Source organism: Ambystoma mexicanum, chromosome 7p, assembly GCF_040938575.1.
Source record: "Ambystoma mexicanum isolate Mex_15411 chromosome 7p, UKY_AmexF1_1, whole genome shotgun sequence".
In the NCBI taxonomy this organism is placed as follows: Eukaryota; Metazoa; Chordata; class Amphibia; order Caudata; family Ambystomatidae; genus Ambystoma; species Ambystoma mexicanum.
The window spans coordinates 449394535-449421571 of NC_090939.1; the positions used below are offsets into that span (position 1 = coordinate 449394535).

The following is a 27037-nucleotide window of genomic DNA, read 5'->3' on the forward strand; positions in this document are numbered from 1 at the left end:
CACGTTTTAAGCATGGGACAAGGTGGGACTTATGAGCACAGCACACTCCTGGGCCTCGTTAGCACGATGTTCACAGTTCTGGTTCAATGATATCAAAACCTTCTGAGGCTAAGTCTCTTTTCTGGAAAAGTCTCTTGCCTAGAAGGGTTGCTGATTCAAAGTAACAAACAAACAAACAAAATGTTCCTTCGGTACTCTTGTACCTTGGGCGATTGCTCTTCGCCTCTTGGATCGCCCTACGCCAGGCTCGGATCCCTCTGTCAACTTGGGCCTCCCTCCGTCGAGTTCACTACAGCCTTTCTCTAACACGGTTCATGTATTCCTTCTTTACATCAGAAAGCAGGGTTTTTCCTTCTCATAGCTTTCTTTCGGCATGGCATCCCTCTGTCTGCTTCCCTTCCCGTAGCTTTCCTCTGGCAACGGGTCAGATACTTTCGATTGTATAAGGGATTTGATTTAACCATTATAGGACCATTCTGATGCCTCACGCCACCCTTTCCCAGGGCCTTCTTGTTCTTATAGTTTCTTAAACAGGTCCTGGTCAGAGTCTTTCGAATGAGCGCCCATGTGGTGCCGGACCCCTCTGCACCTGGACCTCAACTGGGCTTTCTTTAAAGTTCAAACAAATACACAAGTTCATTTGTCTTTCGGATTCCTTGCATTCAAAATGTTGCCACTTGCAACACTGGGCTCAACACAGTTCAGTTTGCTATCAGCTTCCTCGACTCACTGGCTGTGTTGAAACCATTGGCTTCTCTGTTCTTTGGAGTCAAGGATAGTACCACGGTATCCTGCTTGCCTCTCCACCTGCGTTACAACAGCGGAAGCCCCCGTGTACCATTGACATCTGCTGCTCCGCTCGCCAGCTGCAGCTCACGGACTTATGCTTTCCCTTTTGGATGCTTTATGGGTCTGAGTTTAAAAGGGCAAGGGCAATTCCTCCTTCGTTGTCCTTCCAGGTCTCACCGCCTTTCTTCTCTTTTTGAACTGCCGGTTTGGTGTAGCTGTATCCTCGTGTGTTCGGCCTTGTTCGAAGTGTGCTTTCATGCTTTGCCTTTTATCCCTGTGGGGAAGGTAAAGGGCTGTCAGGTGTGCGTGGTTATTGTCAATTGCCTGACTCTGCCTGACCCACGTGTTGGGACATGTCAGGTAAACGGCTTGAGTGTTAGTCCGTTGTCTGTTATCGTGTAAGAAAGTATTTGTGTGGGAAAAGGGGGGGTTAGAGCTTGTAAATATCCTACAGGGTAGGATGGGGAAAGGTGTTTCAGGGAAGGGGATACCGCGTCTCAACACTCAGTGTCCCGCTTCCACTCCCTGAAGACCCCTCGCACAGGTGATCCTCCGGCACTGGACCACTGCCAGGAACTGGATCCAATAGCGATGGCCGTGTCCTGGCCATCTGGACGACAGATCTCCGGGGACCAGAGGGTGAGCCACCTTCAGGTTTATCACAATGGCTTCAGTGTTATCTATGGTAAAGGTCATGTTTTTACTGTGTTTATCTAGGTCTTTGGCTTCTTTATCAAGATCGTATTTTAGCCAACGATTTAAGACACCCAGCAAGATGGTAGCGGCATTGGGTTTATTGAAAGGGGCCAAAAGGTGAACTAGTTCCTCATTAAACTCTGGCATACTGGTTGGAGGGCGGTAGGTCAGGACAATTTATATAACTGTTAGCATTTGGGGCAAGCTTTAGTAATAAGGTCTCGCATCCTGTACATTCTATAGGGGCCTCAAAGAATTGTAAATAATTCTTAGCCAGAATGGCAACTCCACCTCTCTTGCCCTGTTCCCGATGTTTGTAGAAAAAGTTATAACTTGGTGGAGTAGCTAAACAAATCTTGGGGCCCCAAGAGTCTTTAAACCAGGTCTGTGTTACACACATCACATCCTCTTCCGTAATATAATGCTGGATGTTGCACGCATTTTTACAAAGTGAACGAGTCTTCAGGAGTACTAGATTAATTTTTGAGGGTTCACAAATAGATTTTCTAGGGCTCGTGTTGTTAGGGATGTTTATGGAGGCGACACTGTGATGTACTAAGGTGATTGGAGTACTGTAGCGTGGGATTACTTGTTTAGCCGGATTTACTGTATCCAAAATGTCATAGTTGGCGATTTCTATGTCTGGTTCATGCAAAGAGGAATGTACGTCTGTTCTAATTTCAAAAGACTCCTGAGGCAACAAGTTTTTTTAATCACTCTCCTTGTTTGCATAAGTTACATGTTCGGGAGGAAATGTCTCAGGTGGAGGAATAGCAGCTTGCACGATGGGAATATCAATATTGTGTGCTCTGTTTTCCACAGCTGTTGCATGTTCATTATCAGTCATAAGTTCATGCATGTTAGAGCTGTATTTTTGAACAATCTTCTCTCAGTGCAATTTTTGAGCCGCGAGGAGTATGGAGAGCTCTGGGTGGAGTCCCATTATACAATCTAGAAGAGATCGTAGTACACTTTTAAACCGTACATGACAGTCAACTGTACATCAGCTGCCAAATGTGAGAGGGAAAAACAAAAGGGAACCAGTACTTAATTAAGCCAATGTGTCTGTCGCTATGGCAAGTCCTGGGTCGAAAAAGGGCTTAATAATTACATAAGGGACTTCAACTCAGAATGCGAGGCGTACCAGAGAGAAGATAGTATAAAGTGGCACGTACGACGTCGACTGGCGAAGACTGGCTTGGCTTTGAAGCGCCTGACGTTTCTCTATATGCGACCCAGGGGAACCTGGGAATTGTAGTTGAAACAGAGCGTTCAGCTCCAAAACATGTAGATCGAAAAATGACAGTGCTTTATCTCTCTGTACAACAAAAAACAGCAGTAGGTGTTGGTTCTGTATTAAATGTGACCATCCCGAGGGTTTGTACCCTCACATGATATGATATGATATGATATGATATGGTATTTGTAACGCGCCTATACACAGGTGTTTCAAGGCGCGACGAGGCAGGGAGGGGAGGGACAAGGGGAGACAGACAACAATCCTACTAGGCCAGGTGTCATTCAGATCGCGCAAGTGCAGGGGTGGGGGAGGGGGAAAAGTGCAAGGGGAAGGGGAGGGGGGAAGTGCAGTACAAGGTAAGTGGCGTAAAGTAATAAATCAATAAATAGGGCCAGCTGGTGGCAAGTGCGAGGTAAGTGCAGAGCAAGTGCTGAGGAAGGGGGGGGCTGTAGGGATACAGAGACAGTCCCGCAGTGCAAAGGGGTTCCAGGGCATCAGTGCAAGTGGAGAGTGGCTGGGCCCAGGACCGAGGCCGTTAAGAGTGGTCCAGTTGCAGGATCAGTGCAGTTTCAGTGAACAATTAATTAGCTGTTCAGCAGGGGAGAGGGAGAGAGAAAGCAGAAGCAAAGAGGAAGGTTTTGAGGTGCTTCCGGAACCGGAGATGGTTCTCCTCAAGTTTCAGGGAGGCAGGAAGGCTGTTCCAGAGGGAGGCCCCTGCCGCGGAGAGAGATCTACCCCAAGCTCGATGCTTCGAGAAGCGGCTAACCCTGAGGGAATTGGAGGCGGATGAGCGAAGGGCTCGGGAAGGAAGATATTTGGGAAGAGAGAGTTGAAGGTATTTAGGACCCAGGCCCCAGAAGGCCTTGTGGACAATGCAGAGGGTTTTGAACTTTATCCTCGCAGCCACTGGGAGCCAGTGTAGAGATTTCAGTCCTGGAGAGATACGGTCCCTGGGCTTGAGGCCAAGGACAAGTCTCGCAGTTCTGTTCTGGATGAGTTGCAGAGGGCGGAGAGTGGAGGCAGGCAGGTTAAGATAGAGGCTGTTACAGTAGTCCAGCTTCGAGAGAACCAGGGCTCGGGAGACAGTGAGCTTCTGGGGGAAGGAGAAGCAAGGGCTACCTGCTCCAAGAGAATTTCCATTTAGAGATATCTTAACATCGAACACCTGTAACTGCTGGGAGTCACTACATCTTTATGGATAAACGTGATTACATTGCAGCGCAAAATTCCAAATTTGAAAATTTTGAATTAGAAATGTGCGCCGCAGTGTAATCGTGCATTGGATTGCCAGCATCACCTTAGCCGCTATGCCCCCTCCCCTCTACTTACCTGTTGGCGGCACAATTTGCGGTGTGCAACTGACACCCCCGTCTCCCTGCAACACCAGTTCCCTTTACTTAAGTGGATGGGAACTGGCGCTGCAGGGTCCTTTTTTTGTTTCTTTTTTTTAACAACTTTATTTTGTAGAAAGCTGGGACCATCCCTGCAACCCCTGATCCCATAATAGCGAACAAGGGTGCAGGGGACACCCCCGCAACCCTGCTCTCCTTGTTCTCTATAATGGGCATGTATGGTAGAATTGTTGGAAATGTTCGGCTTTATGAAATTTTGGAACAGCCGAAATTGGAACAAGTTTACCATACGTTTTTTTCCCCCGACATTTTATACAGCTACCTATCTTTACCACCCTTTCCATGAACAATACCTGGCAACTCTCGCCCACTGCATTGCCATTTTCTGCTCAAATTTCCAGTGCTACGCTGACGACACTCAACTCATTTTCAGGCTGCCCTCTGCCACCTCCTCTCCCTCTCTCATCTCTGATTGCCTAACTGCCATTCAAGATTGGTGTGCCGCCAATGATCTTTGTCTGAATGCCAGCAAGACGGAGATCCTCCTCATCGGCACACCTTCACCATCCTTTCCCCTCACTCTCTGGCCGGCCTCCCTTGTCCCTCCTCTTACCCCCACCTGCGAGGCTAAGAACCTCAGGGTCATCTTTGACTCCACCCTTTCCTTCTCCGCCCACATCTCTGAGGTCTCTAAAAAGTCAAATTTCCGACTGCACCTCCTCATAGGTACTCTGCCTTTCCTCTCCTTCCCCCAGAAGCTCATGGTATCCCAAGCTCTGGTTCTCTCTAGCTTGGACTATTGTAACAGCCTCTTTCCAAATCTACCTGCCTCTACTCTCCGCCCTCTGCAACTAATCCAGAACAGGACTGCGAGACTTGTCCTTGGCCTCAAGCCCTGGGATCGTATCTCTCCAGCTCTGAAATCTCTCCACTGGCTCCCAGTGGATGCAAGGATTCAATTCAAAACCCTCTGCATTGTCCACAAGGCTTTCTGGGGCCTGGGTCCAAAATACCTTCACCTATCCCTCCGCAAATACCTCCCCTCTCGAGCTCTTCGCTCCTCTACCTCCAACTCACTCAGGGTCAGACGTTTTTCTAAGAAATGAGCTGGGGGTAGATCTCTGTCTTCCGAGGGTGCCTCCCTCTGGAATAGCCTCCCTGCCACTCTAAAACTTGAGGGGAACCTTCTCCCGTTCCGGAAGCACCTCAAGACCTTCCTCTTTTCTTCTGCCTTCGCTCCCCCTCTCCCCTGCTGATCTGTTCTCTCTTGGCACCGTGCACCTGGCCACCCTCTGTCTTTTGGGCCCAGGTACCTGCTCATCCTGCCACCCTCCCGCACTGCCTCCGGGCCACCCTTTGCACTGGGGTCTGTATCTGTACCCATTCAGCCCCCCCTTTTTCTTCCTGCACTTATCGGACCTACCCTGTCTGCTGCCTTAAACCTAGCACTTGCAAATTGCTGGCTGCATTACCACTGTTTGTTGCCTTTATTATTTATTTCTTGTTATTTATGTTTCTCCTCTGCTTCGCACTTTCCACCTCTCCCCCTTCCATGCACTTTTCTCTTCCCCCTCTCCCATGCACTTGCGCATTCTCAATGTCACTGGGCCTAGTAAGATCGCTGTTTTGTTCTCCCCTGTTCCCCTCCCTTGCCTTGTCGCGCTCTGAAACATTTGTGTACGAGTGCGATAGAAATAAAATATCAATCAATCAATCAAACAACATAAAGTCACCCCTTTGGAAACCATTTGCTATTGGTTTCCCCTTTGGATCAATGATAATGTTGCCATCGATCCATTCCAACCACAAAATTATCCCACTGCACTAGAAATCACAGACTGCTGTCTCTCACTTCGGACCACTAATAATAAGCATAGAGTGAACTTCCCACTTTGCCAACTAGGGTACATGTCTTCCAATCCCAAAATGTCAGCGCTGAGAAATTGAAACTGTGTATCTAATTGATTGTAATTGGTTATTTACAATGCTTAATACCCAAAGGTTTCTAAGCACAGACCCGGGGACCGAACCTGTGTTGCTCTCTGTCGTTTTGCTTCCCAGGGAGCATGTTGCCCCTGAGCTATCTTCTCGAGACAGGGGGATTGTCTCAGGATTACATCGAAGCCTTCTTAGTCCACTGTAGGATTACCTGAAGGGGTTATTGGCCAGTTGGTTACAAACTAGAGAACTCATTAGTTTTTAAAGAATTGTTTACCATGAATCTATAGCATCTGCACCTGTTCCATTAGGAGGGTGCACAGGTATGCTTTTTCATCTAGTGCTCACGCTAAAGAAAAACTGACCCAGAGACTTTTTGGGTGTTTATCATGAGTCCAGAAGAAGGCCTATCTGAGAACTCCCATCTAAGCATCATATGGGTCGGAAGTCTATCGTGTTGTTTTGGAATTGCTAAGCATTTCCTTTTCTTGCAGTTTTCCTTCATACGTTTGGCCCGATTCATGGAATTTTTTGCACGGTTCAAAGTGACTGCAGTGCTGAAAGGGGACTTTGCCTTGCCGACACAAACCCTGTTTCGTGGAATCGTGCAAATTGTATTTTTGTTGCTTTGGAGAACAAAATGAGTTTGCACGGCAAAAAATACACTTTGCACAGTACCATGAATCATGGTTTGTGTCGGCAGTGCAAAGTGCCTTTTCTTTTCTTTTTTTTTAATGTTTTAGCTGAATTTTATCAACTTTACAATGTATATAAAACAAAGAAAACAAAATAAAATCAATCAATTAATAGAATTTACAAGAAAAAAAGAATGAATTAAAAACAAAAAATTACATTGAGTTAATAAAACCATGAATACATTATCTTACACAAAAGATAAACGTGAATTACTTCTATACATTCAACTCATAATGATTATGCTGTCTCAATTTTAATTTACAACTGAATCTTGCTTGTTCACGAATCTCCTAGTTTCAAGGCATGAAGGAACCCAATAGCTTCAATTCTCACCCAGGTGAAGAAGCCACAGTGAATCGAGAGCCATGCAAAGTCACTTTGAACCATTCAATAAATTCCATGAATCGGGCCCATCGACTTCATTCCTTAAGGACAGCTGGTCTCCAGGATTGTAAAATGGCATCTTGGCGACACAGTTACATTTTGTAATAATAAAAAAGTTGGTTTCCAATACTTGCACTTGTTTGTCGAACTACTGCGAAATTGGTACTGCCGGGGTCATATATGGCTTCCACTGCATGAAGTGACTCCATCGCACATGACACAAAAAGTGGCGTGCATCTCATTTCAAACACAATCTGATGAGAGCATATGAGGTGATCGTTGCAGTAAAATATGTTCATACTGTACTTGTTGTGACCTGGGGAAGCCCCGTGATGGCGTGCGGGCTCCCCAGGGTCTGTGTACCAGCGCGCGCGGGCGGGCGCGCAAGAATGCACGCCAGAGACGTCTGTGTGTTCCGGTGCTCCGGCGCGAACTGCCGGGGCACCGCCTTTATTAACCTAGCGCGCATGCGCCGGCCTGGCGGGCCGCGCCTGCGCACTTCGTTTACCACGTACACAACATCCCTCCTTTTCCCCCCAAACAACAAACACATTAAACAGGGGAGCCAACGTGGCTGAAATCAAACTGTACTTAACAGGGCTTGTTACTCATGCTGCTGAGTCCATGATGAAATCCTGGAATCTTTGTGGTGGGCGACGTCCTTCCCTGCGCGGGTACCTGGGCGAACCTCCCTCGGGGTCCTCTGGTCCCCCGGGGTCCTCTGGCGGTTCACCGCCTCCACGCGGCGCCTCTGCTGCTTGTCCTTGGTCCGGGTTGGTTTCTTCTTCCGTTGCCACAGGTCCTATGCGCTTGAAGAAAGATACGTTTCTGGTTACGGTACCCCGCGCATTCGCAGCTGTGACCATTGACCCTTTGACATGAGTAACTCCCATTGGTTGGATTTCGTAAGTCATCGAGAGTTTTCCTTCCGGCTTCCTGTTCCGGACTAGGACGGTGTCTCCTACTGATATCTCTCTTTCTGGCAGCCTCCGCCTTGTTGTTTCGTTCTCGTTTCTCGCTGCTCTTTCTGCTGTCACCCGTGCGCTATCAATCACGCCTGGGTGTCTGTCTCCCGCTTCGGGTATCAGCCCTCTGGGTATTCGCCTGAACAGCGCCTCGGCGGGTGCGATTCCGGTGGATCGATGTGGGGTAGACCGGTATTCACAAAGAAAGTCAATTAGATTGTGTCGTAGGTCCTCCCCTCCATTGACAGAAATTCGAAAAATCTTGTTCAGTGTCCGCATGAATCGCTCAACCTCTCCATTGGCCCTTGGCCATAGCGGGGTTACCTTCCAGTGCTTTATGCCTCGTTCTTCGCAGTACCTAGCAAACCCCTGCCCTTGGAACGGTGCTCCGTCGTCTGAGCAGATCTCGAAGGGGAACCCACGGGTGGCGAAAATTTTGTCCATTGCCAGGATGGTGTGATCACTGGCGGTGGATTCCACAAGCTCCACCTCCGGATACCTCGACCACTGGTCCGTGACCACCAGGAAATATAGGCCCCTTCCGGTCGAGCCGAAGTCTGCGTGCACCGTTCCCCATGGTACGTCACCCCGCTCCATGGCCCGGATGGGTGGGCCCCTTTCCACAGGACTCGTGGCTTGGCAGGGAATGCAGGTCCTCACGAACTCGGCCACCCTGTGCTCCAGATCGGGGAACCAGACCTTCAGCCTGAGGCGTGCTTTCATCTTGGCCATGCCTTGGTGCCCCGTGTGGGCCAACTGGAGGACTCTCATGACCAACGACCTGGTGCCCTCGCAGCAGCAGACCGTCCGTGGACACCGAGAGCTCGTGTCGAGCTTTCCACAGCAGTTGAAGGTCCCTTTGCACCTCCGGGTTCCTCCTGGCGTTGTTCAAAAGGACGTCCCGCCACTCTACTGTGGCCACCGCCCTTTTCACCCTCAGAAACGCCTCGTCGGAGTTCGAGTCGTCCGCAATGTCCTGTCTCGATAAGGCCACGGGCAGGGCCGATTCAATGACGAGGTGTACGGCGTCCCCAGTGTCCATCATCTCCGCGGGACTCTGGGTATCCCTCGTGCCTGGATGACGGGAGAGATAGTCGGCTGGGTTGTGTGTGCCTTGGCAGTATACTAGCTTGACGCCGTATTCCATGAGGGATAGCATCCATCTCTCGATGCGGGGTGGCGGCATGGAAGACGTTCCTGACAGAATAGGAATCAGGGGTTTATGGTCCGTTATCACGACAACAGGTTTGCCGAGGATGTAGATTCTGAAGTGTTTGCACCCCCACAGGATGGCGAGGGCTTCCCTTTCTATCTGGGAATATCTCCTCTCTGTGTCGGTGAGGGCTTTGCTGGCATATGCTATGGGCCTCATGGCCCCTCGTTCGTCTGCCTGCATGAGGACTGCCCCCAGTCCCACCGGGCTGGCATCGACCACAATCTCCGATTCCCGGCTGGGATTGAAATAGGCCATTGTTTCGTGCTCTGACAGGGCTTCTTTGATGGCCTTGAAGGATCGTTGTTCATTATCAGTCCACTGCCAGGCTACGTCGTTCCTGGTGAGTGCCCTCAGAGGTTCCGACAGAGAGGCTAAGTCCTTGATAAAACGGCCGCAGTAGTTGACCATCCCTAAGAAGCTCCGAACTTCTGCCGGTGATGTGGGTGGAGGTGCATCTCCAATGTCCTTCACTTTCCCAGGGTCCGGGGATATGCCCCCAGCATGGAAGGTGAAACCAAAGAATTCTAGTCGGTCTTTTAGGAATTCGCACTTTTCTTGGTGCAGGGTTAAACCCACCGCCTGTAGCCTCTCAAAAGTGTTCTCTAGCCATTTCAGATGTTCAATTTCCGACCTGGCAAAGACTAAGATGTCGTCGGACATGTTTATGACTCCTTTCAGTCCGGACAGGGCTCCTCTGATGGCGTTTTGGAAAACCTCCGCTGCGGACGATATTCCGAAATTTAGTCTCTTGTACTGGTACAGCCCCTCGTGAGTAGTGAATGTCGTAATGTACCTCGACTCGGGGTGTAACTCTAGCTGGTGATACCCAGACCTGAGGTCCAGTTTAGAGAAGACTTTGGCCCCTTGGAGTTCTCCGACGATGTCGTCTAGAGTGGGTGTGAGGTGACGCTCCCTTTTGATGGCGGCATTTGGGAGTCTCATGTCCACGCAAATGCGTACTGCCCCGGTTGCTTCGGCTTTGGGGCCACTACGATGGGCGAAACCCAAGGGGTGGGGCCTTCCACTCTTTCAATGATGTCCCGGTCGACCAGCTGCTGCAATTCCTCCTCCACTTGGGCTCTCAAGTGGAAAGGAATCCGGCGATGTTTGAGGGCTGTCTGCCTCACGGACTTGTCGATATGTAAGCGTATGGGCTCTGCTTTCAGCTTTCCAATGCCCTTGAAGAGAGTTTCAAATCTGTGTAGCATGCTTTTCAGATCGGCATGGTATACTCTGAACGAGAAGTGGACGATGTCGAGTGCTTCTAATGCCGCACAGCTCAACAGGGAATGTGGGCTGACGCTGGTAACAAAGAACCTCGCTTTGATAGTGTTCTGTCCATGAGAAACCGGTGCTACAAACATCCCTTGGATGGGTAGAGGTGTTTCCCCTCCGAAGGCATATATTCGCGCCATGGACGCTGACAGCTCCGGTGGGCCTGGCAGGGCTTCATAATGTTGAACATCACACAGACCGAAACCCCAGTATCTATGAGAATGGGGGTGGGGACGCCATTGATGTTAACAGTGCATGTGGGTTGGCGTCTCGTGCCAGGACCTTTCACAATGCTGGAAATGAAGAAGATCTCTTCCTCCTCCTCCTCCTCTTATGCGATGTCCAGGTCCTGCAGACCCTGATTGATCGATGAGATGCCTCTCACTCTGCGAGCGCCTCCACTCTCTCCGGTCCTCTTCCTGCCGCTACAGGGGCGGCAGCCCGGCACATCCTTGCATAGTGCCCTGGTGTGCCACACAGGCCGCATGTCCTCGACTTAGCTGGGCATTCTCCTCCGTGGGGAAGGTCATATCCACAGTAGGAGCAGGATGAGGCGTTGCCTAGTGTGGGCAGGGCATCAGGCCTTCCCGGTGCCCATTTCGACCTTCCCGTTGCTGAACGTCCCACAGCAAATGCGTCTTCATCGTACTTCGGTCGCGTGGCAGCGTCCATCTTCGCACCTCTGGCTTCTGCCAGATCATGTGCTCTTCCCAGGTCCAAAATTTGCTGGAGGGTCAGACCAGGTTCTCTCAGTACTTGCCGTCTAAGTTTGCCAGAGCTGCACCCCTGCAATAGCTGGTTGCGGACCATTTCTTCCTCATCGACCCATCTGCAAGTGGTCGCCAGGTGCCTCAGACGGGCACAGAATTTGTCTAGGGGTTCGTCGTCTAGTTGCCTTTCGGCGCCCATGACAAATCTTTCAAAATCCACATTTGCCATGGGGAGAAAATGGTCTTTGAGTGCCTGTTTGACTGCGTCATACGTGACCACGGGGATGACGAGGGAATCGTAGATTTTGTGGACTTCCGCGCCTGCCGAGTAGATCATCGTCGCGATCTTGGTGTCATCATCGTTCACCCCAGATGCCCTGAAGAACATATCTAGCCTCTTGACCCACAGCAGCCACTTCGGGCCCAGTTTGGAAGGGGGGCCAGTAGTATCGAATTCAGGCATGGGGGCCAGGGAGCTGTGAGATCTGCGCAGGATTGGGGCTACGGCACCTTCATCATCAGTCTCTTCGCCCATTTCTGCGTTACGTACTCACAGTTGTCTATTCCTGAAGTGATGGGCGTCTTGTCTCGGGCTTGTAGTGGAGCTGGGGTGTAGAAACCCACTTCTTTCTTCTTTAATGCCACAGCCCTGCGCCTGCAGGACTGTGGAAGTTCCAAAAATTAGGTTGTCTACTCCAAAACACAGCTGGCAGGTGGCGCACGAGCACCCTCCCGGGCCGCAACCACTGCAGCTGAGTGTGCGAGCGAAAACAAAATGGCCGCCGGCACTCCGCGGGTCCGTGATACGGAAGCGATTTCCTCTCTCTGAGGCTGTCGGAGCAGGGAAGTGATCCGTACTTCCTCGTCGCCAGTGTTGTGATCTGGGGAAGCCCCGTGATGGCGTGCGGGCTCCCGAGGGTCTGAGTACCAGCGCGCGCGGGCAGGCGCGCAAGAACGCACGCCAGAGACGTCTGTGTGTTCCGGTGCTCCGGCACAAACTGCCCGGGCACCGCCTTTATTAACCTAGCGCGCAGGCGCCGGCCTGGCGGGCCGCGCATGCGCACTTCGTGTACCACGTACACAACAGTACTCACCCCCAAGTTGTAGGTTCCCAGCTTGGTTCCTAGCTGCCTTGCAATTTTTAGGTCGACGTAGCACATCTGAAAGCGCCACAAACTGATGTACGATGCGTGTGTGCATCAGAATGAAGGCGGCGGGCAAAATAAAGGTGTGGTGCTCTATAACACTTTAGAACACTTTTTTCGGGGCTTTGCCTGTTTACACCTGCATTTAACAATTATATCCCGTCAAATAGCCTTAAATACTTACAGGCTCAGACTGGCCGATCGGGCAATAGGCCCAGGGCCGAACCAAAAACCCAAAATGCTGGAGTGGGCCCATTTTTTTGGTCAAAGTGGGCCATTTTCTTGTCCAATGTGGGCCAGTTTGATTAAGTACTTCACTATGCAGCTAATAATTTTGACCAGTGTTGCTGAATAAATATTCTTTAAAATGCACAGTTTGCATCACATTTTATCAAAAACACTCCCCCTTGGGTACTATTCAAACAGTGTCACAAAAGAAATGAATAGCTATTTACAAACGTGGGCCACTTTTTCATTGGTGCCTGAGACAATTGTATGGCATTTCCGACCCTGAATAATTATGTGTGTGTGTGTGTGTGTGTGTGTGTGTGTGTATATGTGCGTGTGCTTGTGGAAAAGTCGGGAGGGTTGCCTTTGTTTGCTACTAATGAATTACGTCTGCCACCTTTGGCAATATACGCGAGAGTAGGGGTGAGAGTAGGAGCTCCGTGCTCTGTCACTGATCCATTCCATAGAAGCATACTTTCTCAGTATGAGGCGCTGTGTATCTTTCTATGGCTGGGTAACATGAATGGAGCCCCTCTGGCTACGTTGCGAGCCCCTTTGGCTATGTTGCTTGTGAAAGTGTTCACTTGCTTTGCTTGCTATCACCCACTCACGTCTGTCGCAACAATTGTCTCGCCTCCCCTACAGGAGAATGTTCCCGGTTTTGAAAATCAGCGTGTCGGGGTTGGACCCGAACGCCATGTACTCTCTCCTCCTGGACTTCGCCCCTGCAGACAGCCACCGCTGGAAGTACGTGAACGGCGAGTGGGTCCCGGCCGGGAAGCCGGAAGCGCAGGCCCACAGCTGCGTCTACATCCACCCGGACTCCCCCAACTTTGGCGCCCACTGGATGAAAGCCCCCATTTCTTTCAGCAAAGTTAAACTAACCAACAAACTCAATGGAGGGGGACAGGTAGGTTTGTTCCATGACGTCCCCTCGCCCCCGACCCCACCCCGCGCGCCCTCTTACACACGCTGTGAACTGAGAGAAATATCAAGTGCGCATTTATGTAATTAGAGTGATTCTTAAAGGCCTCTTCAACCACAGGAGACAATTATCCACAGAGGACCAAATGTAAACAGGAATAAACAGCTCTTAATTGGCACTTTTACATTTTAATGGACTTCCTGATGTTAGGAAAGAGAGTACAATGTTTAACTTAATCACCGCGGCCTTTTCAGCATTCATCTTATGTTGTGTTTTACATGGGACTTGAGAGGAAAAATTGTTGTGGATATTAGGTATTCATTCGTCTCTGTGTTAGTTGTTTTAAGTGGAATGTTGGCAGAAGTATAATGCCTGAGCAAAACCTGGTCCTAAATTAAATAATTACCGTGTTTAGCTCCAAATTATAATAATTACCTATATGGGTTTGAATTGACATGGTCTTTGGAAAAGCCTTCTCTTTGAGATCTGAAAAAATGCCATGATGTAAGAGGACTTTTTGTACGCATCTCAGAGGAAGACCTGGAGGACAGCTGAGGTTTTGGCCAAACTAGCTGATGCCAAACTAGGTGGCATTGCCATGTCAGTGGACTCCGACTTTTATGCACCCCGCGTTCACGTTCTGATAAATTACTTTCACTTTTTGCAGTACCACAAGGAGATCAATTCAAATGCAGAGATACTGCTACACAAACATCAATTTTATTTAAATTACCAAATGCACCACGCACAATTGGCAACTATCAATTAGCACCCTGGGCTGGTAAAGCAGCCAATCAGGCTGCTTAAACCCTGAGCTGAATCTCCTGGCCCAAGATCGCATTCTGGTGGCCATCTTACCCGTCCTGCCACTTCATGTTTGATGAGTTTTATTGTGCCTTAAAAAAATGGGTTCACACGGCCCATTATTTTAGACACAATCGTTGCTCTCAGCAACCTGGTTCTCAACCCCGTTCCCGGGTTTGTTACTGGGTTAATGGATTGGGGAACCTTCTTAGTGGCCTTTCTGTGCTTGGGCCTATTCATTGGGGTCCCAGGCTGCTGTCTCTCACTCAGTGCACCCTGGGGAAGGGGTGACTATTGCTCAGTTCAAACACATTTTCCAGGGCATCACATGCAAAATGCTCATAGGACAGGGTGAGCATTAAAATATATGTGAAACAAGAAAAAACACATTTTGAGCACAGGCAGGGAACTTGCACATGTACAGGACGGATGTGGGATTCTCACGATAATGGCGCTGCACACATAATTCATATATGTTGTTGAATATAATTTGTGGTTGGTTAGTAAGATCCCAATTCAATAAAGACGGGAGCCTGTTGGTTCCACTTGTGCCATTAAGTATTTAATGTTACAGAAGGTGCTGATACGTGTTTCAACCACTCAGGGGTCTTTATCAAGGCAGGTAGGTATATCACATGTTCAATGGTAAAATGGGGCCGTAATGCTTGGCATGGTGCTGTGCACTGGTTAGTGATTCTATGGAGAGCTGGTGCCTCGATTAGCCGCCTCCCCGCTGGTCGGTAGTCTTGTACGAGATATACCTACTTGCCTTGATAAAGGCCCCTGAGTGGTAGAAACACGTGTCGGCACCTTCTGTAACATTAAAGACCTAATGGCACAAATGAATTATGTGTGCAGCGCCATTATCGTAAGAATCCCACATCCATCCTGTAACTCTTCGCTTGGGGCATGGAGCACTGCCCCATTGGATTCTTACAACAGGCTGCTAATACGTACTTTTCTGAAGGAAAAATTGCGGAAATTGGCGCCTTGAAACACTTGTGTATAGGCGTGTTATAAATGCCATATGATATGATATGGCATTTATAACGTGCCTATACACAAGTGTTTAAAGGCACGATGAGGCAAGGGAGGGGGAACAGGGGAAGACAGATAATGATCCTACTAGGCCAGGTGTCATTCAGATTGCGCAAGTGCATGGGAAGGGGAAAAGGGAAAAGTGCGAGGCTGCAGGGAGAGGGGAAAGTGCAGTACATGGGATAGAAGGATAAGAATAAATAAACGGCCAGCTAGTGGCAAGTGCAAGGTAAGTGCATGCATAGGTGCAGGTAGGGGGACTGTAGGGATACAGAAACAGTCTCCAAGTGCAGGGTTGCTGGGGAGGCAGTGCAGGTGAGCAACTGGCCTGTGAGAAGAGAGGGTGGCCATGTAACCAGTGCAGTTTCAGCCAGGAATCAGCAGGGGAGAGGAAGAGAGAAAGCAGAAGCAAAGAGGAAGGTTTTGAGGTGCTTCCGTAACCGGAGATGGTTCTCCTCAAGTTTCAGGGAGGCAGGAAGGCTGTTCCAGAGAGAGGCCCCTGCCGAAGAGAGAGATCTACCACCAACTCGTTGCTTGGAGAAGCGACTGACCCTGAGGGAGTTGGAGGCGGATGAGCACAGAGCTCGGGAAGGAAGATATTTAGAAAGAGAGAGTTGAAGGTATTTTGGCCCCAGCCCCCAGAAGGCCTTGCGGACAATGCAGAGGGTTTTGAATTTAATCCTCACAGCCACTGGGAGCCAGTGCAGCGATTTCAGTCCTGGAGAGATACGATCCCTGGGCTTGAGGCCAAGGACAAGTCTCACAGTCCTGTTCTGGACAAGTTGCAGAGGGCGGAGAGTAGAGGCAGGCAGATTTAGATAGAGGGTGTTACAATAGTCCAGCATAGAGAGAACCAGGGATCTGGAGACAGTGAGCTTCTGGAGGAAGGTGAGGAACGGAGGAATACCTCTGAGGAGGTGCAGATGGTAGTGAGACTTCTTAGAGACGTCAGAGATATGAGGACAGAAGGAGAGTGTGGAGTCGAAGATGACCCCAAGGTTTTTTGCCTTGCAGGTAGGAGCAGGAAGAGGGCCAAGAGAGGCCGGCCAGAGAGCTGCAGGGAAGGAGGGAGTGGGTGTGCCGATGAGTAGAATCTCAGTCTTGCTGGCATTAAGGCAGAGATCATTGGCTGCACACCACACCTGGATAGAAGACAGACAGTCACAGATGAGGAGAGGAGGAGGCCGAGGGTAGCCTGAAAATGAGCTGGGTATCATCCGCATAGCACTGAAAATTGGGGCAGAGAGCGGCGATGCGGTGGGCAAGGAGTGCCAGGCATTGGTTGAACAGCCAGGGAGAGAGGTTAGAATCCTGGGGGACACCGCAGGTACAGAAAAAGATATCAGAGAGGAAGGACCCAAGTTGGACCTGGAAGGGTCGATCGGAGAGGAAGGAAGTCAGCCATGCCAGAGCCTGACCAGTGATACCCAGGTTATTACGGAGGCAGTTGAGCAGGATGACATGGTTGACAGTGTCAAAGGCAGAAGAGAGATCAAGCAAGATGAGGACGCAGGGGGTGTTGGAGTCGAGGTTGGAGAGCAGGTCTTCACGGATGTTCAGGAGAGCAGTTTCCGTGCTTCTGGCGGCTCTGAAGCCAGACTGATGGTCATGGAGACAACCAACAGATTCAGTGTGGAGATTAAGCTGGGAGATGGCCAGTTTCTCCAGGAGCTTGCCCAGGGAGGGAGTGATGGAGATTGGGCGATAGTTAGCTGGGCAAGAGGGGTCGGCAGAGGGCTTCTTAAGAAGAGGGTGCACAAGGGAGTGCTTCAGAGGGGATGGGAAGACTCCTGTGGTGAAGGTGTGATTGCAGAAACCAGCCAGGGCAGGAGCCAGGGAGTCGATGTGGTCCTTGATGGTTTTGGATGAACAGGGGTGAATCTGTTTTTATGAGACTTTCATAGATCGGACTTGTCTAGAAACATCGTCTGCGGAGAAAAGGGGAAAGGCAGAGAAGGAGGGGGTTGGCTGCAGAAGGGCCAGAGGAGGAGCAGGGGATAGGGGGAGGGAGGCGATAGGAGGAGAGTGAGGACAGGATGTCCTGAGTTTTAAAAATGAAGTGAGAAGCCAGAGCCATGCAGAGGGCCTGGGAGGGGACAGGAGAGGTAGAGACTGCAGCGGGATTGGCCAGTTCCTTGCAGATTTTAAAGAGTTCAGCCGAGTTGTTTGATGCTGCAGAGATGCGGGCTTGGATATGAGCTCTCTTCTTGGTGAGGACGGAGAGCCGGTATTGCCTTTGTAGCAGGCGACAGGCCAGTTTGTCAGAGGATGAACATGAAGCACGCCATTTCCTCTCGGTCACCCTGCACTTGCGTTTTAGGGTGACGATGTCTGAGTCATACCAGGAGTTACACTTGGCTTTGGGCTTCTGGCGGATTCTCATGACAGGGGCAAGGATATCAAGAGTATCAGATATAGAAGAGTGGAGCGTGGAGAGGGCTGTGTCAGGGTGAGAATCAGCCAAAGGGGGAGGAGGGGGTGAGAAGGTGGAAGCGAAAGCCTCAACTGACACGCGCTTCATGGGTCAGATGACCGAGAAGGTGGGTGGCAGTGATGGAGGTGGCTTGGCCTGAGGGGTGGGGAGGGTGAGGTGGGAGGATAGGAGAAAGAGATCACTCCAGGAGAGAGGAGTGGAGAGGGGGACAGAGAGGGGAAGGTCTGAGGAGATCAGAGCATCGAGAGTGTGCCCTGCAGAATTAGTCGGGCCACTCATCAATAAGTTCAAGAGAGGTAGCCACACTTTCCCAGTGCTGAAACCCTCTTCCCCATTTCAATCGTTTGCACATGTACAAGTTGCTGTTGGCTAGATGACACAGGGCTCAATTCACAAAACTTTTTTTGATGCAGGTGAAGGGATATGCATCCTTTTACTTTTGCCAAAACATATATGTGCCATATTCAGAAGGGGTCGTCTGAATGTGAACATGCTAAATAAATTGCTGGCAGCGTCCTAGGGGATGTGTTTGTGGAGGCCCGGGAGGGAGGTTGGGGGGACATTCTGGTTGCAAGTGGTGTGATAACACCCTCCTAGGGCGCCGCTGCTTGCACTGGGGGCGGGCCAGGGGTCTGTGGCAGGAAGAAGGACCCGGATGTCTAAAAGGGGGGGTAGGATGGAGCTCTTCCTCTTTGATTCTTGGCCTGAGGCAGCATGCGCAGGGAAGGGCGGCGCTGCTACTTGCCTCGTTTTTGGCCACCACCACTCTCCCCTTTAGAAGTCCCATATGGCATAGCCTGTATTTGTCATGCATGTATTCAATGTTGCATTTTGTAAATAAATGCAGCCGAATGTCTTAAAAAAATTACCCTGTTGTGTCCGGCTCCATGGCCTTGCCGCCTCCGTCACCCATGCTATTTTTCCCTCTGGGGTGCACAATTGCACACATGAGGGGGTAACAGGAGGCACTTCCTTGCAATTTGAAAGGCTAGGAAATAGAAAATATGCCCTTTGCCTGTTTGGAAGAGGTGCAGGTTGATGCACAATCAATATCAGTCTCATTGCTGACACAGCCATATGAACCACTCCTGTTCCCAGGGCTTTAAGTGGGATTGGAAATCAAAGGGGGGGGGCTCTCGCTTGGGGGGGGTGGCCTAAGGACATGCCCCACTAACGGGAGCCCCCCTAGATAAAGAGCGGGGGCTGGTAAACAAAGTGGAGCTGGGCACACTGGCATTATTACCTTTAATGCGCACAGCCCCTCCTTTTAAACAGAAGACGGGGCTGGGCGCACCAAAAGGTGTGACACCAGTGTGCTCCAGCTCACCCGCAGCAGGCAGCCCTTTCATTCAAGGAGCCTGCTTTAACCACGGGCTCCTTCAAAGAAAGGTCTGCCTGCTGCTGGTGTCTCTCTACTGTAAACAGGCGAAGGGCTTGCGGGCCCAGTCTCTCCTTTTAAACAAAAGAAGGGGCTGGGCGGACCAAAAGGTGTGACACCAGTGTGCTCCAGCTCGCACGCAGCCGGCAGCCCATTCATTCAAGGAGCCTGCTTTAACCACGGGCTCCTTCAAAGACCTTCAAAGAAAGGTCTGCCTGCTGCTGGTGTCTCTCTACTGTAAACAGGCGGAGGGCTTGCGGGCCCAGTCTCTCCTTTTAAACAAAAGAAGGGGCTGGGCGGACCAAAAGGTGTGACACCAGTGTGCTCCAGCTCGCACGCAGCCGGCAGCCCATTCATTCAAGGAGCCTGCTTTAACCACAGGCTCCTTCAAAGACCTTCAAAGAAAGGTCTGCCTGCTGCTGGTGTCTCTCTACTGTAAACAGGCGGAGGGCTTGCGGGCCCAGTCTCTCCTTTTAAACAAAAGAAGGGGCTGGGCGGAGCAAAAGGTATGACACCAGTGTGCTCCAGCTCGCACGCAGCAGGCAGCCCTTTCTTTCAAAGAGCCCGCTTTAACCACAAACTCCTTGAATGAAAGGTCTGCCTGCTGCTGGTGTCTCTCTAAACAGGAGGAGGGCTGGAGGGCCCACACTCCTCTTTTGTTTCCGAATAGCTAGTCATCACCCAGCATGAAGCCCTTGGCTAGTTACTCGGAAACAAAAGGAGAGCTGGGTAGTCCAGCCCTCCTCCTGTTTCGAGTACATAGACATCAAGCAGCCAGCACTGCACGGTTACACCTTCCGCTTGCAGGTGTCAGCACTTCGGTTTAGAAAAAAGAAAAGTCCTAATCCAAAGTGCTGACACCTGCAGGCAGCTCGTGTAACCGTGCAGCCTCTACACTGGCTGCCTGAGGTGTCGACTGGCTGGGGCTCGTCAGGGGTGTCCCCCAGCAGAGCCTCTGCTCGGGAGACCTTTCTGGAGACTGCCAGGGCCGTGCCCTGGCTGGCCCCGGCTCACTTAAAACCATGGTTGTCCCATTTTTACTTCTGTGTCTCAAAAGGGGAGAGAAAGGCTTTTTTCCCCCATTTTAAAATCAGGCACTTTGAGATCTGCAATGGTGCAGTGCGCTGCCACCCCCCACAACGGATAAGCACCTTATGAATGCACGTTTCTAACCAGCTCTGAGTACCTGCACTTCATATTTCTGACAATACGGGTACCTGCACTTCCCAAAGCTTGAAAGAGAGTACCAGTACTAAACCATGGCGCAAGGTGCAAATGAAACCATTTCATTGTAAATCAATGAAGGACTAATCTCCTGCCGCCTCTGCTGTAGAAAGCAGCACTGATTCCCCCATTGGCAGTGCCCATAAGATCTTCTTGAGCACCCCTGCCCCGCTGCAGAACAAAAGGAGAGCCAAACCTGCAGCTCTAGAGCGGAGCCCCATTCAGCTAATTGGGCTTTACCTCGGCTGGTGGCCATGGGGACCCTTGAGAGTTTTCATGAAGCGTATGGGTCGATTTGTTCCGAACACCCCGAATGGGCAGCACCCCAAGAAAGCCTGGGCATTTTGTTTTTATAACACCCTTAGTTGTTGTTAGCAGTTCCTTTTCTAATATGCAACGGTGTGCGTGGTTTGGGAATGGAATGGAATGTTTCGCGGTGAAATCCCACACAGAGCTCCAGTTATTTACCAAAGTCCTTTTTTCTAGAGAATGAAACGAGCAATATTGAAGCTCACACCTCAAAGCCTAGTTTTTATTTATCATGTCTGCTAATTGGACAGGCAAAACAGTCTGATTTTATATGCATGTTAGAATTCTCTTAGCACCAGGCATAACAACAAATTGGACGCTTGTGTGAAAGAATTACAGCTTCATTGCCTCACCAAAGTCTGCAATCTTTGGCAAACCCTTTCGTCACACTGGGTTTTTCCTGCAACCAATACTAGTGTCGAAACACGCAAAAATCAGTCTGTGATTGAGGCGCGTATTTGAGAGAAGGTTGCGCTAGGCTGGCAGAATCAAATTTAAAGTTATGGCATGATTTGCGTGTAAAATGGGCATTCGCGTGCCATTCTGCCCGCAAATCCCCATTCGTCAAACAGGGATTTGCGAGCAGAATGGCAAATCCCCGTTTTACACGCAAATAATTCCACGAATCAGGGCCAGTAAACCATTATACGTGCCCCCGGAACCCATTTAACGCTCTGCGAATGTATCAATACTGGCTGTGCCCAGCACTAACATATATGTTCAAGTGGGCTGGCCACCACACCATGTGTACTGGCGGACAGCCCCCTATGAAATGCACCAGGTCCCCTTTATACATTTCATAGAACTGGCCATCTAAAAAAACATTTTTTTAAATGTTTTTTAATATTTATTTAATGTGAATTGATTTACCCAAGGTAAAACCTTACACAAGTTTTAATCAAAATACATGTTTTGCTATGAAAGAAAATATGTAAACAAATGTATAAAAAGAAAACATTTTATAAATCATGTTTACATGCTTTTTCTTTTCTAACAAAACATTTATTTTGATTAAAACTTGTGTACGGTCTACCTTCTGTAAACCAATTCACATTAAATACATATTTATTTAAAAAAAAAACATTTCCTCAGCACTATTTTGAGATGCTGGATTCTTGGGGTATCTGGTCCAAAATTGTACAAGAGCATTTCTGTGCTGTTGTGCTGGGGATAAAATGACCATTGCAACCAACCAGCTCAGACTCGTCTTTCAAGGCAGTGTTTGCGTTGATGGCCTCTCTGCTCCCGGGTGAGAGGGCAGAATACACATGTGAATGTTTGGGTACTTTCAGGATACCAGTATGGAGCTCCATGTCTAGCTGGGATTGCTAGAATACCAAGGACTTGGGTCTCTCCTGCCATCAACATGTTATTCCCGCTTTGCCTGATAAGCATTTCCATGTAATCCAGCACCAAATGCTACACAAGAGCCATGCTATCATAATCATATTTATTTATTTATTGTTTGCTTTTTAAGCGCTTATGCAATAAGAACATCCTGTTTCAAAGCGCCTTGTTTCATTTGCACTTCCCTCAACCCCATGGCCTCTTGCCTTTTGTCTGTCCATTTATATCATACTCCTGCGTCACCTCTGCCCCTTCCTCTCTTCTACAGAACACGACCTGGCCCCCCAGAACCGCGACGCAATACGGCACTTTCCGGAGACTTTTTAGTGCTGTATGATCACTACAGTGCTGATGGGCGCAGTATAAATGCTGATTTCCATAACATATGCCATTCTTGTCTTATGTATATTGACAATCTGTACAGTAATGCCATGATAATATCCGATATCCGCACGCTTTTAAGCACTATAATAATTACTTTTGTTTTTACGAATTTAATGGTACCCAATTCATAATCCTCGGAAGGATGGGGGCTAAATCGGCGCTGCAGGGTTTCATACTGGCAAATTGAAAGTGTGCCCCATTTTAGGAGCAAGCACTTGACCCGTGCGTGAGCTTTGCACCCAGATGGCTACCATTGCAGACCTGGCGTGACTCTCTTATATAGAAGAAGGAATGAGTTCTGAATAATATACTTAAAGATAGCCATAGGGGTAGTTAGTTATGCACTCATAGAGAAAGGGGCTCCTCTGAAAAACGCCTGCCTTTATTACACACCTGCATTTAAGAAACAGAGGTGAACACACATACATGTCTGCATAGCCCATTGGTATGTCACCTGGGAAGGGAGACAGAAGAGAAATAAACCTTATGTGTTTTCTTATATAGCACTTCATGCCAGATTTCCCCACTTACTAAGTGCTGAAACAAAAGCAGTTATTATGACCCATTTTTAATGCTATTCAATATATTGACATTAGAAAAGATGAAATGCTGAGATGACCCTGCTGCAGGATTCAAACCTGTGAAGTACAGGCGGTTCCCATGTCAAAGACGAGCACTTCCCACACTATGCCAAACTTTGAAACATTTTGGCACTAAAATAATCAAGAGTCCAATATTTAGTAAGCCTTGCTGACCAACCACCCAAGGGAGCATGTCTGTCGTGGGTACTTGTCTGACGGGCACACATGACGGGCATGCATGCAAGGATTCACTGGGAAATTTATATCAGAACGTGTATGCTTTTTATGTGTTTTAGGACTAATGGTCCAAACATGGGGCGACATGACACTTGGATCAATGATAAAAAGTAGCCCCTTGAGTCAGCTTTTCCTGCATGAGTGAAGACCAGTCTCTACATGCAATTAACTACACATCTGGAAGCATCATACTTAGGAGATCAAAGTGCATACTGTTAGGCAGAGTTGCATGCAGTACCCTCTGGGACCACCACACACAATTAGGACTACAAGTGTAAGCCAAACCAACCTTTGGTATACGTCTGTACCACACAGTTTTTGGTAGCGAGCTGAGCAGCCAGGCTTATCTCAAGAGTGAATGTGAGCAGTACAAGAGGTTACACAGAGGTCTTTCAATCACAGTGGTTCAAGTGGACACTTATACTCAAGGTTTCTTGGTAAAACACTTATACATTTTTTACACAATCATTTAGAAAACATTCACTAGAAGCAAGCAACTTAATATCATACACAAACACACTTCAGTACTGAACCAACCTGAAATAGGAGCAAAATGGCATTTCAGATACTTTCAATGGGTGAGTACTGTAGTGTTGGAAATTGATCCAAAGAAGTTAGCAAAGGCTGCTGAATTGTGGGTTGCCAATAGGGCTACTCACAAGAATTCGGGGGCAACCCAGAAGAAAGATGATGGGAAGCAGCAAAAGAAAGATGGCAAAGATAATTCTAATACCTCCAATCCAAAAGAGGGCCCTAAACATAAAAAGGGCAAGCCACATGGGAAACCAAATCAGGCTAGTGACACCTCTGGTGCCAAACCAGAGGGAGGTCAGCAGAAACCCCCATTTGTCAAAACATTTGGAAAATGTTATGCTTGCGGGTCTACTGACCATGTGAAAGGGGATCCCAGATGCAAGGGTAAACCTTCAGGGGTCCACACTGTCTCCTTATCCTTCTCCCCAGAGGAAGAAGTACATATGACAAGTGGTAACTTTCAAGTACTGGCTTAAGACCCCAGTGGAGTCTCTGCCATTGTTTCTTTAGTGTCCCTGCGTCTGTTGGAACAGCAGAATATAAATATCTATAATCCAATTCCAGATAACACAAAAGAATATTACAAGGACAGTGTACTTGTAAATGGTCAGGAAACCCCTGCCATTAGAGACACTGGTTCCAGCATTACAGTAGTGGATGAATCTTTTTTCAAGGCTGAGGATGTTACTAAGGCACCCAAAAGCCTCACTAAACTTGCTGAAGGCCCTGTCCAAATGCTTCCTAGACTACCAGCTCTCATCCAGTGCAACAACATGACTGTCAAGATACCTGTTCGTGTACAAAGTGAGGTGCCTGGGGGAGCCCTATTGGGGAATGACCTAGAAACTGTTGGAGTTGTATAAAGCACCCACGGGCCTCCCTGCAAAAGGAAACAGGAGCAGACAATGAAGGCCAGAGAGAGTACCTTACCTGACTCTCTAGTGGATGTTACAGAGGAATCTATAACTTCCAGTGCACAAGAATTGCTCACTGCTATTTCAAAGAGGAATGAGACAAAGGGGAAACCCAAGCTCTCAAGGAAAAGGCCAGAAAGCACTCCTGTGCTACCAACAAGGAAATCCCAGAGAGGACTGTCCAAATTCACACCTGTGACTGCTCCACCAGCTGAGGCTGAGTGTGAGGAACAACCAGGAAAGGTTGAATCAGCTGCTCAGGATTCAGAGCTGGAAAAAGACCTTACCCCTGTTGGAGACCTGGATCCTAAAGACCATCCTGAGCTGCAGTCTTTACTGGCAGAAGGTGGCCCCTGTAGGGCAGACTTCAGCAGAGGTCAGAGAGAGTTCCCTACTCTTGGAGGTCTTCGCCAACAGGCTGGGAAGCTGCCTGTTGGCGAAGACCTTCAAGAGTAGCTTGGCTCTTGGACGGGCAAGAACCAGAAAAGCATAGGTTATACTGGAAAGATGGCCTCTTCTACAGTGAACCAACTGGGTCTATCCCAGGGGACTACAGACGACTTGTAGTGCCTCTAGAGACAAGACACCAGTTCCTACAGTTAGCCCATGAGATACCTTTGGCTGGCCACTTGAGCTTCAAGAAGACCAAGGAAAGGCTTTCTCTCTATTTCTACTGGCCTAAATTGGGGTCTGATGTAGATACATTTTGTAGGAGCTGTCACACTTGTGAGACATCTGGCAAGAGTGGAGCCAAGAATGTGGCACCTTTGGTGCCTCTCCCAGTGGTGGGAGTCCCTTTTGAGACGGTAGGCATCGACATTGTTGGTCCCTTAGACCCTCCAACCTCTTCAGGCAATCGATTTATATTGGTTGTAGTAGACCATGCTACTAGGTATCCTGAAGCTATACCTATGAGGACTGTTACTGCTTAGGCTGTTGCTAAGGCCCTACTTGGTATTTTTACCAGGGTAGGTTTTCCTAAGGAAGTCATCTCTGACAGGGGATCAAACTTTATGTCCCCTACATGCAGGCCATGTGGAAAAACTGTGGAGTGACTTACATGTTCTCAACTGCCTACCATCCCCAGACAAATGGATTGGTAGAGAGGTTTAACCGAACTATGAAGAACATGATAGGTGCTTTAGAAGAACCCCTTAGTAGAAAGTGGGACCTTCTACTGCCATGCCTTATATTTGCTTATAGAGAAGTCCCTCAGGAGGGAGTTGGATTTAGTCCCTTTGAGCTTCTCTATGGTAATCCAGTTAGAGGTCCATTGGCCCTAATTAAGGAGGGGTTGGAGAGTGCTCCTTCTCCCAAGCGAGTGAGAGTCACTGACTATGTGTTAGGTCACCGGAGGAGAATGACACACATGATGACAGAAGCATCTGATAACTTAAAAGCAGGTCAGGCTCTGGTGAAGCATTGGCATGACCAGAAGGTCAACATGGTTGAGTTTACTCAAGACCAACAAGTTTTAATTATGATACCTACAAGGCAGAGGGCCTTACAGGACAAATGGATTGGACCCTTCAAGGTTGTGGGAAAACTTGGAGAGGTCAATTATCTGGTGGACTTAGGCAATCCTACAGAGGCCCCCGGGGTCTTTCACACCAACCGTCTAAAAGCCTCTGTCTCGAGAACAGAAGTGGGAGTTTTGCTTCTAGCTTCAGCTCAAGAGGAGGAAGAGAGTGAACCTCTACCTGATCTCCTGAGGGGACAACCTTTAGATGAGAAAATAGAAGGAGTTAATCTCTCTTCTAATCTGACACTGGAACAACAGGAGGAGTGCAAGTTTCTGTTAAATCAGTTTGCCTCCCTGTTTTCACCATCACCAGGCTTGACCCCTTGGGGCCAACATGATATTCTCACTGGTGACTGTTTACCTGTTAAAAGCAGGGGTTACAGGATATCAGACCATGTAAGAACCCACATAAAGGAAGAGGTCAACAAGATGCTTGGTCTCGGGGTAATAGAACCCTCTATCAGTCCATGGTTTAGTCCAGTTGTACTAGTACCACAGGCAGGATCCAAGGAGTTGAGATTATGTGTGTACTATAGATGTAACGCTCACCTGATTCCCGCAGAGGCGCCGGTCTTGACTGGGTGAATGCCGTATCTTCAAAGGTGATGTGTAACACATGGTTGGCTCTTTGGGCTGGACCTCTGTGCACTGTATGTCTGACTCGAAGAGTAAGATGTCTGCAGATAGAAAATATGGGATTAATGAACTGGGGTTATTGGGTGCCTCTCTCCTCTTCCCTTTCTCTTCTCCTGTAGAACCCCAAAGGTTAACG

At 49.0% G+C, this 27037-nt stretch overlaps 1 protein-coding gene across 1 annotated transcript in view; it reads left to right on the forward strand.

The window, feature by feature from the left end:
• The window catches only part of TBX19 (T-box transcription factor 19), a 383843-nt gene that overhangs the window by 94219 nt on the left and 262587 nt on the right, over positions 1-27037 (forward strand). The window contains exon 2 of the mRNA XM_069637357.1: positions 13280-13544. Within this exon, the coding sequence (XP_069493458.1) occupies positions 13280-13544 (265 nt within the window). The remainder of the gene's footprint in view (positions 1-13279; positions 13545-27037) is intronic.